This window comes from Rhinatrema bivittatum, chromosome 8, assembly GCF_901001135.1.
Source record: "Rhinatrema bivittatum chromosome 8, aRhiBiv1.1, whole genome shotgun sequence".
Classification (NCBI taxonomy): Eukaryota; Metazoa; Chordata; class Amphibia; order Gymnophiona; family Rhinatrematidae; genus Rhinatrema; species Rhinatrema bivittatum.
This window is the reverse complement of record NC_042622.1, coordinates 90,477,039-90,494,620: the sequence shown is the minus strand read 5'-3', so window position 1 is coordinate 90,494,620 and position 17,582 is coordinate 90,477,039. Positions and strand designations below refer to the sequence as shown.

General features: G+C 47.2%; 1 protein-coding gene across 3 annotated transcripts in view; it reads right to left on the bottom strand.

Annotated features, from left to right (window-relative positions):
• Positions 1-17,582, bottom strand: part of STKLD1 (serine/threonine kinase like domain containing 1) — a 154,248-nt gene that overhangs the window by 98,836 nt on the left and 37,830 nt on the right. For 2 of the 3 annotated variants that reach the window (XM_029611146.1, XM_029611148.1), the window contains exons 3-4: positions 9,203-9,247; positions 4,468-4,542 (exon numbers count right to left, since the gene is read on the bottom strand). In XM_029611146.1, coding sequence (XP_029467006.1) covers positions 4,468-4,542; positions 9,203-9,247 — 120 coding nt within the window. The remainder of the gene's footprint in view (positions 1-4,467; positions 4,543-9,202; positions 9,248-17,582) is intronic. The other variant, XM_029611147.1, reaches the window with a different exon arrangement.

Below are 17,582 nucleotides of genomic sequence, written 5' to 3'. Positions count from 1 at the left end.
TATGCCCCTCTACCAGCAGATGGAGGCAGAGCACATTGATTTCTCCAGTGATATCATACCATTGTGTATAGGTGATGCAGCACAGCAAGAACCTAGTATCCTTATGTTAAAGTAGTGGAACAAAATACAACTAACACATATGAGATTCATAACAAATTCTCAATTTAAGATAAAGAAATCCTCCTGCCTGTCCAGACCGATATAAACAAAGGATGGAAATAGGATGCACAACTATATAAACATAAAGGAATAGTGCTGAGTAGTCTGAAAAAAGAGGCCCAACTTCCCAGGAGGGTCCAGGACTCGTTAATTTTCTTTCCATGAGTCCTGCTATACAAGTATAAATTTATCCTTCCATTTTATTCTGCTACACCAGTCCAAAACAACAAGGTGGGAAGTACCAAAACTCCACTACTTAGGGAGGGAGAAACTGAGGGCCACTTTGAGGAGGCCAGCCCCAAAAGCTACATCCCCTTTAGCATAGATGTCTAAACAATAATGTCTGGAAAAGGAATGCAAAAATGACCAAGTAGTCACCTTGCAGATATTGTAAGGATTGAGAGCCCTTGTGCCGTGGCGCAGTTGACGCTACCTTGTGACCGAGCCCACTAGTCTCACGCTGACAGCTGGTGAATATACACTGGTCTGGGACACGCTGGAGCTTTGCCTAAACTAGCCCTGTTCCCCACAGGTTGAGCCCATGTGTTCTGGGGGCCGGAAGGTCTCAGGTGGGTCCTGAGGGTGATCCAAGAGAAAGTCCAAAAACAGCCCAAGAGTCAAGGCATGCAGCAAGCAGGATAAGTCAGGTCCAGGCAAAACTGTAGCCGAGGTCAGAACCAGAGACTCAGGCCAAGACAGACAAGACACAGAGGAACAAGACAGGACAAGATGCACAAGACGGGCCCCCACCTTCGGGAGGCGGGGCTGACTAGGAGACGGAGGTCAACTGGAGCTTCGCCAATACCAGCCCTCGTTCCCTGCAGGTTGAACCCTTGAGTGCCGGGGCCGGCTGGTCTTAGGTGGGCTTCCATATGATGACTCCCAGTAGATGAGACACAACGGTTGCTGAGGACCAGCAGAGGTATCAGGGGACCGGTGTAGGTCCAGAAGAGGCAGGGATTCAGAGACCCGGGCGCCAACAGGAACAGGGCAAAGACAGGGGGCACCCAGGTAGAAGGTCAAAGTCTCAGAGGCCAAGCCCAGGGAGATACTAGAGGCGTGGTCAAAGACAGGCTAGAGTCAGGGCAGGCGGCTGAGCAAGGCAAGGTACAGAGTCCTACGGAGCAAGGGTCAAAGCCAAAGAATCAGTCCTGAGCGTGGTCCAACATAGCAAGGGTCAAAGCCAAAAAATCAGTCCTGAGCATGGGCCAACGTAGCAAGGGTCTAAGCCAGAGAAGCAATCCTGAGCGTAGTCCAACGTAGCAAGGGTCAAAGCCAAGGAGTCAGTCCAGCGAGACAAGGAAGGGACCAAAGTACGGGTCAGGAACAGGAACCAGGAACAGAGTCAGGATCAGGAACCAGGAACGATGGGCAATGAGCACACAAACAAACGTGGAGACCTGTTGCTAAGGTGAGGAACTAGGGGTGGGGTCCTGTCTTATATACCAGGGCCAGATGATGTCATCATCCAGGGCCGCAGGTTAGTTTCCCACCGCGGCCCCTTTAAAGGAACGGGAGGCACGCACACGCGCGCCTAAGCCAGGGCCCACAACAGGCCGGACGAAGGAGTCTCCCCACAGCCCACACGGGGAGACCTGCCGGGAGTTGAGGAGGTCGGCAGAGGAGTCAGGAACAGCCGAGAAGGCAGTAGGTGCTTGGGGATGTAGGCGGCTGCCCACAGCCACGAGCGAGGATGGTCTGGGTCCGGGAGCAGCACTGCAAGGGTGAGTAGGCCCGGTTGTGGGCCTACCGCGGACGGGGCACGCAGCATCGTGGAGAGTAGCTGAAATACCCCAGGAGCTATATCCCCTTTCGTGACATAGGCTGAGCAAAGAGACCCCATGGCTAACGCAGACTGCTTGCAGCCACAGGGCTTGTCCATTGTGGCTGGAAACACCTCCCCCAGCTCAACTTTGGAGGAAACTGAAGCCCAAAAGTCCCCCTCTGAATTGGCCACTTACCCCAACAGGGAATTAGGTGAAGTTCTCCTCTCCCTCGAGAAAACTGTTTACGCAAAGGTCTGAAGCTGCTCTTCTGCTTTGTCCTTTTATTTTTGTCTAATACTCAACCACACTGTTGCAGTCTGGGAAGCTGCAGACCAGGAGTGAATCCTTGGGCCGAACTACCCCAATGATAGGGCAGGTCGGGAGGCGGAGCCACAGGCAGAGGTCTTCACCCGGGAACCAGGAACCCCCCAGGAGGAGCCCGTAGGGTCCTAGAACCTTGGGACTTAGGAGAATAGTGAGAGTCTCTATAGTAGAAGAAGGCCTGGGCAGAGAGTATGATAAGGTAGTCCAATAGGAATGCTGTAGTCCGTGGGCTAGTTGGGTCCGGCGTGTGCTGGAGCAGATAGTGAGCAGATACAGAGTCTATAGCGTGCTGTGGACTGGAGCAAGCTGTGAGCAGGAACGGAGTCTGTAGCGTGCTGAGAACTGGAACAGACTGTGAGCAGGATCGGAGTCTGTAGCTTGCTATGAGCTGAAGCAAGCTGTGAGCAGGAACGGAGTCTGTAGCATGCTGAGAACTGGAATCGACTGTGAGCAGGAACAAAGTCTGTAGCGTGCCGTGAGATGAAGCAACCTGCGAGCAGGAACGCAGACGAACCCAGGTCAGGCTGGCAGCAGGCAGGAGAGGAATCAGGCACGGGCAATAGTCAGTGGCTGGCGGCGAGCAGAAGCGGAATCAGGAACAGGCTGAGGTCAATGGCAGGCGGCAGGCAGAAGCGGAGTCAGGAACAGGCTGAAGTCAATGGCAGGCGGCAGGCAGAAGCGGAGTCAGGAACAGGCTGAAGTCAATGGCAGGCGGCAGGCAGAAGCGGAGTCAGGAACAGGCTGAAGTCAATGGCAGGCGGCAGGCAGAAGCGGAGTCAGGAACTAGCAGAAGTCAAGTCAGGAACATGGAACAAGCGAAACGCAACTCAGAACTACTAACCAGTAGTGACCCTCGTTGCAAGGCAATGAGACGGTAACCGAACGCCGGTTAAATCAGGCTTGGGGCGTGGCGTCGTTAGCCCGGGCGGGGCCAGACTTCCGGCGGCTGTGCGTCCATAGTGCGCGTTCTCACGCGCGCACGTGGCGGCAGGGAGATGAGTCGGTAATGGCGGACGCCCTGGAGGGCCGGCAGAGCCGCGGGAGCAGTGTTTCCACCACTGTAGGTAAGCGCAGTGCAGAGCGGATGGGGGGAAGCGGTGGAGACCGCAACACACTGAGCACAAAATGAGAGGGGAACAGAAGGAGCAGGGGGTTAGTGGGTGAAATCAGGAGGATTCTCTCAGGTTACTCCAAGGTATACAAATAAAAAAAACTCCTGAAGAATGTTATCTTTCTTTTCTTTTCTTTTTTTTTATGAGAAGAATGCCCCAGGCTCAACCATCTCCTCTAGGACTGGCAACCCCTATTAATGGGCTCGCACAGACTGAAGCACCAGTGGCCTGGCCTGAAACAGCTTTCCAAGAAATCATGCTACTCCACCAGCTCATCTTACCAACTGCTGGAGGCAGAGAATATTGGGGTCTCGCTTTGCTGCATCACATGTACATAGTGGAGAAATTAGTGTGCCCTGCTTCCATCTGCTGGTAGGGGGACATAACCCACTTGTTTGGATTGGACTGATGTTGCAGGATGAAATGGAAGGTGATCATTGCACTTAACTCTCAATAGCAGCCCTGGATATATCACAAAAAATAAAAACATTCAGCACCCATAAGTCTACATGTTCTAAAGGCTAGTCATTCAGGACCTCCCAGTAATACACCAGCACCCACAAGGCAGATTTTATAAAAATCTGGTCCAAAAAAACAGAACTAGTGCAATGCAGACAAGTACCAGTGCCACCCAAGTCTACCTGCTGGAAGGTGTGTGGGCAAAATCTGAAAAATGTTAGTGCAATAGATGTTTAGTGTCTATCTGATTTTATATTGTATTTACTGTTAATAATTACTTGGACTTATCCTTTGGAAAGACATCTGGGTTTGTTGCATTTTCTACTAATAGTATGTGGCACAATCTTTTCATAGTTAAGAACAGCTCAACAAATGCAGCAAAATATTATTGCAAATAATATTCTGCATTTTAACATTGTTTTACAGCCTATCATTGGAACATTTCAGAATTTCTCTGCTAGCATTGGCACACTACTGGGGCATGAACACGCCAAATACCAAATTACAGAGAAAATAACATTACATTGAAATGTTCTTTCTTCTTTAATGATGCACATTACAATAGGTCAGCACTTTACACTTGCTGACATTTTCAGTTCTGCAGGATAGTATTACTTCTCTAGTATCAAACACTGTTCACTTCCCACCTGTTTATCCCAGATGATGAAAAATTCTTTGTATGCACAAATGTTTGGATGCTGCAACTTCAGCAGAACCATTGCCTTTTGGAAACACAGCAAGAGAAAAAGTAAACACAGCAAACATTACTTATCTGATACTGCTGCATACTCCTCTTTTCAACAATTCCTTTAGCTCACTTTCTCCTGGATAAATATTGAGGACCATATTCAGTCATTGTTCAGAAAGCAAAGTTAGCTGGATTACTTATCTGGCTAACTTTGGAGGCATATTCAATAGTGCAGCCACACAACTGAATATAGCCGGCTAACTTTATCCAGCTAACTTTAGAACAGCTCTTTGGCCCAAACAGACTTAGCTGGCTAACTCAACTCCAATTACACCCCAGAACGCCCCTAATTTAGCAGGCTAAATTCTAGCCAGCTAACTTATTAGCTGGCTAAAATATCGCTGGTTAAGTCCCTAAATATTCATTTAGCCAGATAACTTGAGTTATCCATCTAAATGCTTCTGAATATGGACCTCATTCAGTTTATTAAAGCAAGCATAATACTTTCCATTCCAAACACATGTACAAAAGAATAGATATATCTCTGATTCCAATGAGTGGCAATAAATTCAGAACTTCAGTCTGGGTTGCAACCTAGAGCCCATAACAAGAAATGGAATAAAATATGCAAAACACAACCTGACTTCCTTGGAAATTTTCACAGACTATACCATACCCATATCCAGTCTGCTACCTCACTGGCTTATATATTGGTGGTGTGATATGATAGCCAATATGGACCAACTGGATGAAGTGTGTGATAATATTTGCGACTTTCAAACATGGCTGCTTCCAAGAGTGTAAGGGGAAATTACAAATAATTTGAAAAATAACAGCTTCTAAGTCAATTTTGTTAAAGATATATGATAAGCATTATTATGTTGTAGATACATGTTAGAAATACTGCACAGCATATGATGAATGCAGTTGTATATTAAATCAATTTTTGTCTTTGTGCTACACTTGTTAGGTCTGAGCAAGTGAAAGATCTGACCAAAATGAGTAATCGGCACTTATGCTCATCCTCAAGGTTTGTGAAATCATAGTTACATAGTAAATGATAGCAGACAAAGAACAATTTGTCCATCCAGCTGGCCCAGTCTAGATTCCTCCTACCCAGGTCTTTGCCACTGTGGGTAGATAAGCATAGAGTCTCCTATACTTAAACCAACACAAGTTGTTCCACCTCATCCCCCTGCCACCAAGTCTTTGCTTGACCTCTCAATCCTTTCTACCACTGCTCTCCATAACTGTTCCAAGCATATCCAATTCTTTTGCAGTTCTGGCCTCCACCACCTCTGCTGGTAGTCTATTTCAGGCCTTATTGTAGATCCAACTTCATTATCGTCATTCTCTTTGATTTTTGCAAAACCGTTGCTTAATCTATCACCCAGGCCCCTCTTCCATGTCTCACCACCCATCTGTATAATAATCCACATAGCCAACAAAATTTGTGAGACTGGTCCAAAAACATCCTGCCTTGCCATGCTCGTTGATGTCTGGTTTGAAATTTTCATAATTTTGCAATGCCCAGTGGAGACCCGTTACATATAAATTAATGTATAGCCATTCCAGCCTTCAAATTGCACACTATACAAATCTGCTTGAATTGGATTCTTTGAGTTATCAGTGTTTAACAGAATATTAAGAATTCTAGTATTTGCTTGAAATTAATATTTTCCTTGGAAGAAAAAATGATGTATTTATTTAACAATATTTCTATACCGTATTCTCACAAAAAGGTCAATACGGTTTACAATCCTAAACGGTGAATACATAATTTAAATGTCAGACTAACGAGTTAATAATAGCCATGCTGTCGAAAAAGATGAAGTTATTCAAATTTTACATTTATGAGCATTATATTTTGTACATTAAGTCAACTGGAGATAAAACTCATTTAAAAGAAAAATGTAAAATGTATTTTTTTTTTAAAAACATTTATACACATCTTACATTTGTGCTAAACTATATGGCATGGAACCAGATAAACCTGAAAATAGTTATTTTATAAACTTTTGTGTCAAGTTTAGACAAGTCCACACATCATGATGTGATTTAGCATTAAGATGAGATGGGAATGTCAGTAAATCCTCCTGTGCCACAACTCACAATCAAATTTTTGATGATTTTGTTTATGTTTTTATTATGGATGTTTTTAATGTAATGTAATCCTTTGCAAACGGTACAGCATGCAGATTAATTTTAATAATAATAATAATAATAACAATAATTTTGTTTACTGCATTCTACAAACTGCTTCGCAAGCAATCATGCCTTCAATTCCTCTTCATCCATTGCACTTAAAAAGCGAGCAGTACTGTGATTAAGGATGAACTGCTGGTTATGGCAGCCTTAATGTCTTTGAACTCTGCTATTATCCCAGTTAATGACCTGTTAGTAAATAAGATTTGAGTGGGCTATGCTGGTGCAGGCACTCTCTCCCTATGCGAAGAGCACTTCTTAGTGAACCCTGAGGAAGGAAGTAATATGCCTGCAGCTGAAATCTTTTTCTTGCCTGCAGTTTATTTCTGTTTTCTCCTGCCATCTCTTTTGAAAATATTGGTGCTCTTGCCAAACTAGGCCCAGAAGCCCAAGTCTTCACCAAGGACCGCTGTAGTGGCAGCAAGGGTGAACAATAAGACTTTCATCTGGTGACTGAATCTCTTTCATGAGCAATCATTCTCTCTCTTTGGTATACCAAGAAGTTCTTGCTGGATGGAGACGCAATATGGGGCCTCCTGTGCTTCAGCACCAGCACTACTGCAAGCCACAATAATAACAACTGAAAGTTTTTCACTCAGATAAAATATCATCCCGCACAGAAGTGAAGTGACAATTTTGCTCAACAAATCTATTTGATGAATATTAAGACATTTCAGATCTCATGATCTTTGTGACAAAAAAAAGAGTCAGGAAAAAGAATAGATTGACATGTTTCAATCTAAACCATCATCAGAAATGCATGAATGTGTGTAAGTTTTCATGTTACTTACTTCAGGAAAGCTAATATTAACACATCTGCCCGTGCAGTGTGTGCTACTGATAAGATAGCACATGCACAAAGACTCATACTGCAGTGTACAGCAGAACTGAGATGTTTCTGTGACAAATAAAAATAAATCCAACAATGCATTGCAAAATGACACCAACGTCTGAATGTCTGAAGTAGTTTTCAGTGCTGGAGACTTGTCCCAATGGCAAGCTGAAATGTTTACAGAAACTCGCAGTCATCCGGCAATAGTCAGGGTTTATTTGTTTTTATTGTTTAGATAAAATATTGAGTTGGCAGTCCTGTTGGGCCGCATCAGCTTCGCGTGGTGGAAGCCGGGCAAGGCATTTATTTATTTTATTTATTTAAATTATTTTAATATACCGATGCTCAAGACCAGGTCTTATCGTACCGGTTTACAATAAACTAGGGGGTGACATGCTGGGAGACACATGATTGAGAGCCCCTGCTTCCCAGTGGCGCATTCAAAATAGGCAAAGTCTGCTGCATTTGAATGGCTCCACTGGGAACCACAGATTTGAATTTGGCACATGATGCTAGAAGGTATAAATTCAGGGGTCTCAGATATGCAGAACATCTTCCTTTCCTCTTTCCTTCTTGTCATTTCAGGTTCCCTCCCAGCCTCCCCTTTGGTGTTGGTGCTTGTTCAATTTCTCCTTTACTTGTCACAGCTGGATTTGTGTGCGGCGGTATACCCGAGTGGATTTTTTTGTACTGGGTTTACTTTGATGGATCTGCCAGGAGAGCTAATCAATCATTTATCAGGCTGAAGCAAGCATGGCTGGGTTCAGTTACACCCGTGTGGCTGCCTTGCCGGCATGTGGTGGGCACGTCACAAGGAGTTGTAATACCACCGGATGCCTATAAGCTGGGTAGTCTAGGGATGGACATCTTGCTGGGGATGTTGCGGATGTCACCTGGGCAATGGGTTTAAGGTTTTGATATTGGTATGTTTGGATAACAATAGTATTTAGCATCCTTGTTGATTCCAACAGTGGTTTGGTTGATTTTTTTGGTTATGTATGGTTTATTCACTGTGAAGAGAGACAGTGCGAGTGGTCCTGTGGTACGTGGATTCTAAAGCACCAACATGTCTAACTCATTCTAAAGGCTTTTGCAAAAAATAAAAAATGTGGCACCATGATCAGGTTCAGCTCAAAGACAGGGTGGGAGCCAATTGTGCATTTTCTTTGGGGGAAGGAAAGATGTTTGTCTTTTTTTTCGCAGTTTGCTTATTAATGTACATGCATTTATTTATTTATTTACATCTTTTACTATACCGATGTTCAAGACAAAGATTCTTATCACACCGGTTTACAATTTAACTAGTCGTCATATCATGGAGTTTCAGAGTATACTAAAAAAAAACAAAAAACTGCAGCCACCCAGCTGTCTGTTCTCACTGAAGCTGAATTCACAACTGGGAAAAATATGCAGAGATTTAGCTGTAAAACCAAGAAATTACAGATACAATTTACAAGGAATGAGTCTAAATGAGTCATTACATTTTTTTCCAGATTCTTATTGACTCAGTGAAGATATGTGGACAAAAACATTGCTCCTTTAAAGAAAACAAACTTATTTCACCAGTCTCAAACATACTGGGTCATTACTGAAAGGCAGATGCAGCATTTCTGTGGTGCGGTCTACTAGATAAATATATTTAAAATAAATCCAATACCTCTTTCAGGGCTTGATTTGCTTCTCCTTCATCAATGCATTCAATCTGGAACATATATTTATAAACTTAATTGCATCCTCAGACAGGCTGGAAGTGAGACTGAATGGTCAACATGGAGATTGGGTGCAGTTCAGAGAAAAAGTGAAATTATATCTTTACGTGCTAATTTCCTTTTCTTGAGTCCTGCCTGACCAGTCGATTTGTCCCGGCTCCCAGCAGATGGAGGCAGAGGGCAAGTTCTTTGTCCTGAGGCCTTCTCTCTATATAGCCTTGGTACAGCAGGAAAGGCATCAGTGTTCGGTCGCTCAAGCTGATACATAGGTTCCCCCTGTATCTCAAGTGAAATCTCCAAGCAAAACAAAAAAAAAAAAAAGAACTTTATAAAGAAAACTTTATCCAGCTTGATCAAATAAAAAGATTTGAGCCTTAATTCTGTTCTTCCCTCTCTGGAATCATCTTCCACTCTGAGGAAAGCATCTCTCATTTCTCTTTTACCTCCTATTGTGTCTCTTTTTTTTTTTTAAATGCTTCTCTTAAATCTTTTGGGTGGGTTCGGGTCTGGTCTGGCAGGACTCAAGGAAAGGAAACTAGTAAATAAGAACTTAATTTCACTTTCCTCGCTGTCCTGTCAGTCCAGTACAGACAAGTGGGTATATCTAAGCAATATTTATCCTGGGTGGGAGTATCCCAGTGCTGCCACTAGGTCTCCTATGGATCCTGTACCCTTCTTTTCTTGAAGGTTCAGCCTATAGTGCTTCATGAAGGAGTGCAGCGACACCTATGTTGCTGCTTTGCAAATATCTATGGGTGCTACTGCTCTTTATTCAGCTCAGGACACTGCCTGCGCCCTCAGTCCCTCCGGGACTTGCTTTCCTTTCATGATATAGGCTGTGGCTATTGCCTCTTTAACCCAGCACGCAATTGATGCTTTAGAAGTCGCTTCTCCTATGCAGGCCCTTCGAGCAAAACAAAAAGCTTGTCCGATTTACAAAACTAATTGGTGACCTCAAGATACCTCAGAAGAATCCTTCAAACATTCAGGAATTTGAGCTCCTTCTTCTTGCCTGCACAGTCCCTTTCACTGAACCCCTGCAAAGAAATAGCTTGATTCAGATGGCAAAAAGAACAGCACTGGCTTAATAGTGACTTTTTCCTGGAAAAGGACAGATATGGATCTCTGCAAAGTTTACAGCTCCGAGTTTCTCCTCACTGTAAATACTGCTACCAATAATGTTATCTTTAGAGCAAGGTCCTTTACCGAGGTCTTCCTAAGGGGTTCAAAAGGAGCTTTTACCAATGACTTCAGGACTAAATTTAGATCCCATGGAAACACCAGCGACCTTCTAAGCGGGTGTGTATGTTTTGCTCCTCTCAAGAAGTGCACTACATCCAGATGTGATACCAGAGAGGACCCTCTCATTTGGCCATTATAGCAAGCAATAGCTGCCGTTTGGACTCTAAGTGAATTTATCACTAAGCCCTTGTCTAGTTTATCTTAGAGAAACTGCAAAATCATTGCTAATTCTACCTTGTGTGGCAATATCTTCTGCTGACCACACCACCTTTCAAAGGTTCTCCAGATTCTTATGTAAGTCAGTCAGATTGAAATCTTCCTGGCTTTCAGCAGTGTTGACATTACCTGTCTCGATTATCCTCTCTAATGTAGTCTCCTCCTCTCAAGTGCCAAGCTGTAAGACAGAATGATGTTGGATCCTCCATGGACACTGGGCCCTGCTTTAGCAGACCCCTTAATTGGCTGAATCTTAGCAGATCCCCTTTATTGAGCCTGACCAGGTCTGCATACCATGGGCATCTTGCCCAGTCTGGGGCCACTAAAACTACTATCCCTGAATGGTCTGCAATCCTTCTCAATACCCTGCCTACCATTGGCCAAGGCAGGAAAACATATAGTAGCACATCCTGTGGCCATTTTTGCATCAGCACATCTAATCCCCTGGAACTGACTTCTTTTCTCCGACTGAAGGTCTTTGTCTTGGCATTCCTGTGTGTCGCTATTAGGTCCCACTGGGGATGACCTCATCTGGATACTGTCTGCCTGAAGGCTACCTCCACTAGTTACCATTCCCCTGGGTCTAACATCTGGCTTAGGAAGTCTGCTTGCAGGTTGTCAGGTCCTGCAATACATGCCGTGATGAGCTCCTGTGAATGCTCTTTCTCCCATTCTATCAACACCGCTTCCTTCGCAATTCTCCTGCTCCTTGAGCCTCCTTGCCTGTTCACATATGACACCGTCACGTTGTGTGACAAAATCCTCACTGCTTTCCCTTCTACTACCAGTAGAAATCTTCTCAGAGCTAGTCTGATTGTTTGGGTTTCCAATATGTTTATTGACAATGGCATCTCTGACTGGGACCACATTCCTTATGCCACCTGCCCCTCACAGTCTGCCCCCATCCTGTCTTGCTTGCGTCTGTGGTTACCGTTATCCACTGTGGGGGCTCCAGGCTGATTTCCTTTTCTAGACTGGCTTTGACCAGCCACAACCCCAGGCTCTCCTTGACTAATTTCGTGACGGCCAAGGGCATCTGGTAATTCTGATTTTTGGGAGTCACCTGACCAAGTAATTCCTCTGCAAGGGGCACATATGAGATCTTGCCCAGGAAACCATTTTATAGCCGCTCTCAGACCTGTCCAGGCTTTGAGGGCTGGTGATTTCAGAAACACTCTTATTTGCTCCTGCAGCTTACTGATCCTCTAGCTTGTTATGAATACTTCCCCCCTCTCAGTGTTGAATTGGGCTCCCAGATGAGTTAGTATCTGGGAGGGTTGCAAATGGCTCTTCACTCTGTTCACAACCCAGCCTAGTCCCTCCAGCACCTGCAGGACACCCTCTGTGAATGAATTAGCCCTGCCTGGTCAGCCGTCTAGGTATGAATGGATTTGGATGCCTTGCTTGCGGAGGAATGCCGCCACCACTACCATCACTTTTCCTGGGTGCTGTTGATAGTCCAAATGGCATTGCTTTGAACTGAAGTTGTTTTCTCATTATTGTGAATCTCAAAAAACATTGATGCCCCTCTCTGATGGGGAGGGAGATGGAAATTAGAAGGGAGGATGGAAATTATCCTTCTTTTATTGCTGCTATTACTCTTCTCAAGGATTTCATGTGGAAATGTAAGATCATTAGGGACTTGTTTACCCCTTTCAAGTCCAGCAACGGGTGGAATGTCCCCCTTCTTTAAGACCACAATTTAAATTGAATACCTTCCTTGCTCCTCCTTTGGTACTGGTTTCACTGCTTCTAATTGGAGAAGTATGTCTATTATATCTGGGATGGCCATCATCTTTGTTACTTTGCTTTGAGAAATGACAAAGGCTTCCCTTATTTGTGCTTTTAACTCTACAGCATATCCATGTTAATTGACCTCTAAAACTTGTGAGGTTCCTGGCTGCAGTGCGGCTCTCCTGACTGAAGGGCCCTCAGTGGGTCGCACTGAGCTGCACATGCTTTGCCTTGAAGACTCTCCGAACCAGCACTGCCAAACCCATAAAAGCCTGCCTCACTCACAGTATCATTGCCACAGCTTGGGTCTAATCTTGGTCCTTGTTATGTCCCTCCATAGTTCCTGCCTTGCATTTTTGCTTTGTTCGCTGTCTTGCTTAGGCCAATATAGTGGCCTTCTAATTCTGTATGTTTGTGTGTCTTATTGGTTATTCTATTCTATTCTTGTTCATATGTGCATTGGCCTTTTTGTTTTTTTGTATTTATTTGTCCTATCTGTAGGTGCCCTTATGTTTGTATCCCTATTCCAGCCCTGCCCTATCTTAGTGGGTGCCTTCCAATCCCTCTACCAGCACTTCCAGTAATATCCTGCCGGTCGCCAGAACCTGAAGGCTCAACCTGAGGGGGAGGTGTTACGGTCCCGGACGCGTGTGCCGCGACCAGGCCCTTACCTCCATGTTCCTGGTCCCGCTCCCGGTTCAGCTGGCGGAGTTTGCGGTCTGTGTGGTGGCGTCTCCGCGGGGGCGACGCAGGTGGGAGATCTTCAGTGGACGCCCTGTCCCTAGGCACGCGTGCGCGCAAGAAGGACGCCTTTGTAGGCCTGTTCCCACCATTCAACGCTCCGCCCGCTTCCTGACGTCAGACGCCGTGGCCTATGTAAGCCGGCCGCGGACCCTCAGTCTTTGCCTTGCAACGGGGTTACCTTGCAGTTCCCAGTTGCTCCGTGTCCTGGAGTGTGTTACTACTTGCCGGTAGTTGCTCCGTTCCAGCCTGGTTCCTGCTTCAGACTTGCTTACGTTCCAGCCTGGTTCCTGCTTTAGACTTTGCTTACGTTCCAGCCTGATTCCTGCTTCAGACTTTGCTTACGTTCCAGCCTGGTTCCTGCTTCAGACTTGCTTACGTTCCAGCCTGGTTCCTGCTTCAGACTTCGCTTATGTTCCAGCCTGGTTCCAGTACCCGTGTCTTGCTTCAGTTCCTGCCTGGTTCCAGTACCCATGTCTTGCTTCAGTTCCTGCCTGGTTCCAGTACCCGTGTCCTGCTTCAGTTCGTGCCTGGTTCCAGTACTCAAGTCTTGCTCCAGTCGCCTGCCTGGTTCCAGTTCCCAAGCCTGCTTGTTCCTGATCCAGCTACAGTACTCGCCTAAGTCCCAACGGCTGGGCTCTTACGGGCTCCTCCCAGGGGAGCTCTGGCTTCCAGGGTGAAATCTCACCACAGATCACCTAGGTCCCAGCGGCTGGGCTCCTACCGGCTCCTCCTCCTACGGGCTCCTTCACCCTGGAGCACCGGCTTCCAGGGTGAAGATCATCCTTCGCATCCTGCCTGATATCCGCCTCCCGGCCTGCTTGTACACTGAGACTATAGTCCACCTCTTCCCAGTCTCCTGCAGGCCGGCCCAAGGGTCCACTAAAACCATTAATCCATAACAGATTGCAAGGCCATGGACTCGGCAGATAGGCCGGGCCCCCCGAACCTCCCGGGGTTGGCCCAGCAATTGCAGTATCAACAGTAGTACCTTGATGTCCTCACTGGTTCTGTGGGGGAACTAACTGCCCGCCTGGATGCTAGAACCACGCACCCTCGGCCCACCGCAGGGCCAGCACCCGAAGGACAAGCTACTTCGGAGACTCAGCTACCTGCACCCTCTCGCTACGCTGGGAATACAAAGACCTGTCGCGGGTTCCTGAACCAATGTTTCATACGGTTCTCCCTGTTGCCCCGACAGTTCCCCACCGACACGGTAAAGGTAGCCTACATCCTGTCCCTGCTGGACGGGAAGGCCTTGGTGTGGGCCTCCCCCCTTTGGGAACATAATGATTCTTCACTACTGGATTTACAGCAGTTCATCTCGAACTTCCGACAGGCTTTTGATGAGCCGGCCCGATTAGCCACGGCTACGTCCGAACTGCTACAGCTCCGTCAGGGGGTTAGCTTCTTGGCAGACTACGCTATGGAGTTCCGGACTCTTGCCCAAGAGATGGCCTGGCAAGATGGCAGCTTCAAAGCCATCTTTCTGGAGGGACTATCCGGACGTATCAAAGATGAGCTTGCCGCCCGTGATCTTCCGGAGGACCTCAACACTCTTATAGAGTTGGCCGCCTGCATTGACCGCTGCTTACAACAAAGGGCCAGAGAGTTGCGGCCGACCAGACGCAGTCCAACTTCTGTTCCTACGAGGCCAGTGTCTTCTCCTAAGACTTCTCGCCCAGACGTCCCCACCTGCGAACCCATGTAGCTGGGACTTGCCCCGCTCTCTGCTGAAGAGAGACAACGACTTCGCTCGATGGGCCTGTGCCTGTATTGTGGGTAGAAGGGCCACTAATTGGCACGCTGCCAGGAGCGTGTGGAAAACGCCAGAACCTAGGAGGTCAAGAGGAGCTCCTTCTAGTTGTGCTACAGCTCCTCAATGTACTGTGCCTATTACTCTGGAGTACCCTGGAGGGTCTCTAGAGACACTCGCATTCTTGGATTCAGGAGCAGGGGGTAATTTTATCCTGCAGGACTTAGTCTCCCAGTTGCAGATTCCCACGCAAAGACGGGAGGTTCCGTTACAAATTACTTCCATCCAGGGGACGCTCCTTCCAGGACCTATCACGACATCCACAGCACCCATCACTGTCCGCACCGGGGCGATCCATTCGGAGGAGATAACCTTCCTAGTCTTGGAGAAGGCCATCCACCCCATGGTGCTAGGGTTGCCGTGGCTACAAAAACACTCACCTACGATCCAGTGGGATACTCTACAAATTACCAAATGGAGCCCGTTCTGTCTTGCTAATTGTATGAAGGTACCCAAGGCTCCAGGACTTCCGTTACTGCACTCCGCCCTCAGTCCTCCGGCACCTTATGAGGACTTCACAGATGTCTTCTCCAAGATGAAGGTGGAGATCCTTCCGCAGCACCGTCCGTATGACTGCGCCATTGACCTGTTACCCGGAACCATGGCCCCTCGAGGTAGGGTATATCCTTTGTCATTACCCGAAACCCGGGCCATGTCCGAATACATATCTGAGAACTTGGCCAAGGGGTTTATCCGCCCGTCCAAATCACCTGCTGGGGCGGGCTTCTTCTTTGTCAGCAAGAAGGACGGCTCGCTGAGGCCGTGCATTGACTATCGAGGGCTTAATTCCATTACTAAGCGGGATCGCTATCCACTCCCGCTAATCCCGGAGCTCCTCGATAGGCTTCAGGGAGCAAAGATTTTTACAAAATTGGACTTAAGGGTGCCTACAACTTGGTCAGACTTCGTCCCGGAAACGAGTGGAAAACCGCTTTTAATACCAGAGACGGGCATTACGAGTATCTTGTAATGCCCTTCGGCTTGTGTAATGCCCCGGCGGTTTTTCAGCACCTGATGAATGAGGTGCTACGGGACCTACTGAACACCTAAGTAATCATCTATCTTGATGATGTTCTAATCTACTCCCGAGATTTGCCTACACACAGTCAGCATGTCCGTCAAGTGCTCCAGATACTCAGGGAGCAAAGCTTGTACGCGAAACTGTAGAAATGTAGCTTCGAGAAGTCTTCCCTGCCGTTCCTGGGCTACATTGTCTCAGCAGCCGGCTTTCAAATGGATCCCGAGAAAGTGGCTGCGATTAAGAACTGGCCTCAGCCGAGGGGCCTTAAAGCGTTGCAACGCTTCCTCGGCTTCGCAAATTTCTACAGGCATTTCATCCCAAATTACTCTCGCATTGTGGCGCCTTTAACTGCACTTACCTGGAAGGGAGCCAATGCGGTGGACTGGCCTGATTCCGTCTGCCAAGCCTTTGAGGACCTTAAGAAGTCCTTTTTGCAAGATACCTGCCTTCGTCATCCTGACCCTAGCCAACCATTCGTGGTGGAAGTCAATGCTTCCAATGTGGCGGTTGGGGCCGTACTTAGTCAGCACTCCGATACAGGACAACTACTACCGTGCTCATACTTCTCAAGAAAATTCTCACTGGCGGAAAGCAACTATTGTATTGGCGATAAAGAGTTGCTGGCCGTGAAACTCACCTTGGAAGAATGGAGACAGTGGTTGGAAGGGGCCAACCATCCAGTTACTGTATACACCGACCACAAGAACCTGGCATTCTTGAGCCAAGCCCAACATCTGAACCCGAGGCAGGCTCGGTGGTCCCTGTTCTTCGACCGTTTTAACTTTATCCTGCGTTATCGCCCGGGCTCTAAGAACATCCGAGCTGACGCCCTGTCGCGTTCCACCGAAGTCGAGGAAACTCCAGAGACTCCACAATATATCCTGGACCCCACGAAGGTGTGCCTCTAGGCGACTTCTGTGTCCTCCCAAGGGAAAACCGTCGTCCCTCGCCGCTCTCGTAGAGCAGTCCTTGCCTGGGCCCATGACTCCCTCACTGGGGGCCACACCAGCCGCGAAGGAACCCTTGATCTATTGAACCGGTATTACTGGTGGCCGACGGTGAGACAGGACGTTCGTGCATTTGTGGGCTCCTGCCCTACTTGCGCCTTACAGAAGCCACTCACCGGGAAGCCTAGGGGCTTATTACAACCGTTGCCCATTCTGGTGGAGCCCTGGACGCATATCTCCAGACTTTGTGGTGGATCTCCCAGCTTCAGAAGGAAACACGGTCATTTGGGTGACCGTAGACCGGTTCTCCAAAATGGCGCATTTTGTTCCTCTGCCAAAGTTACCCTCAACACCTGACTTGGCCAACCTTTTTGCTCAGCATATTTTTAGACTCCATGGCCTCCCACAGGACATAGTGTCAGATCGAGGCCAGCAGTTCACCACTCGATATTGGAAGGCACTATGTAAGCGTTTCAACGTGCAACTCAGTCTCTCGCCTGCGTTCCACCCTCACAGCAATGGGCAAACGGAACGGACCAACCGGACATTAAAGACTTTTCTTCGGTCATTTGTTAACGAACGACAAGACAATTGGGCCAAGTTACTCCCAT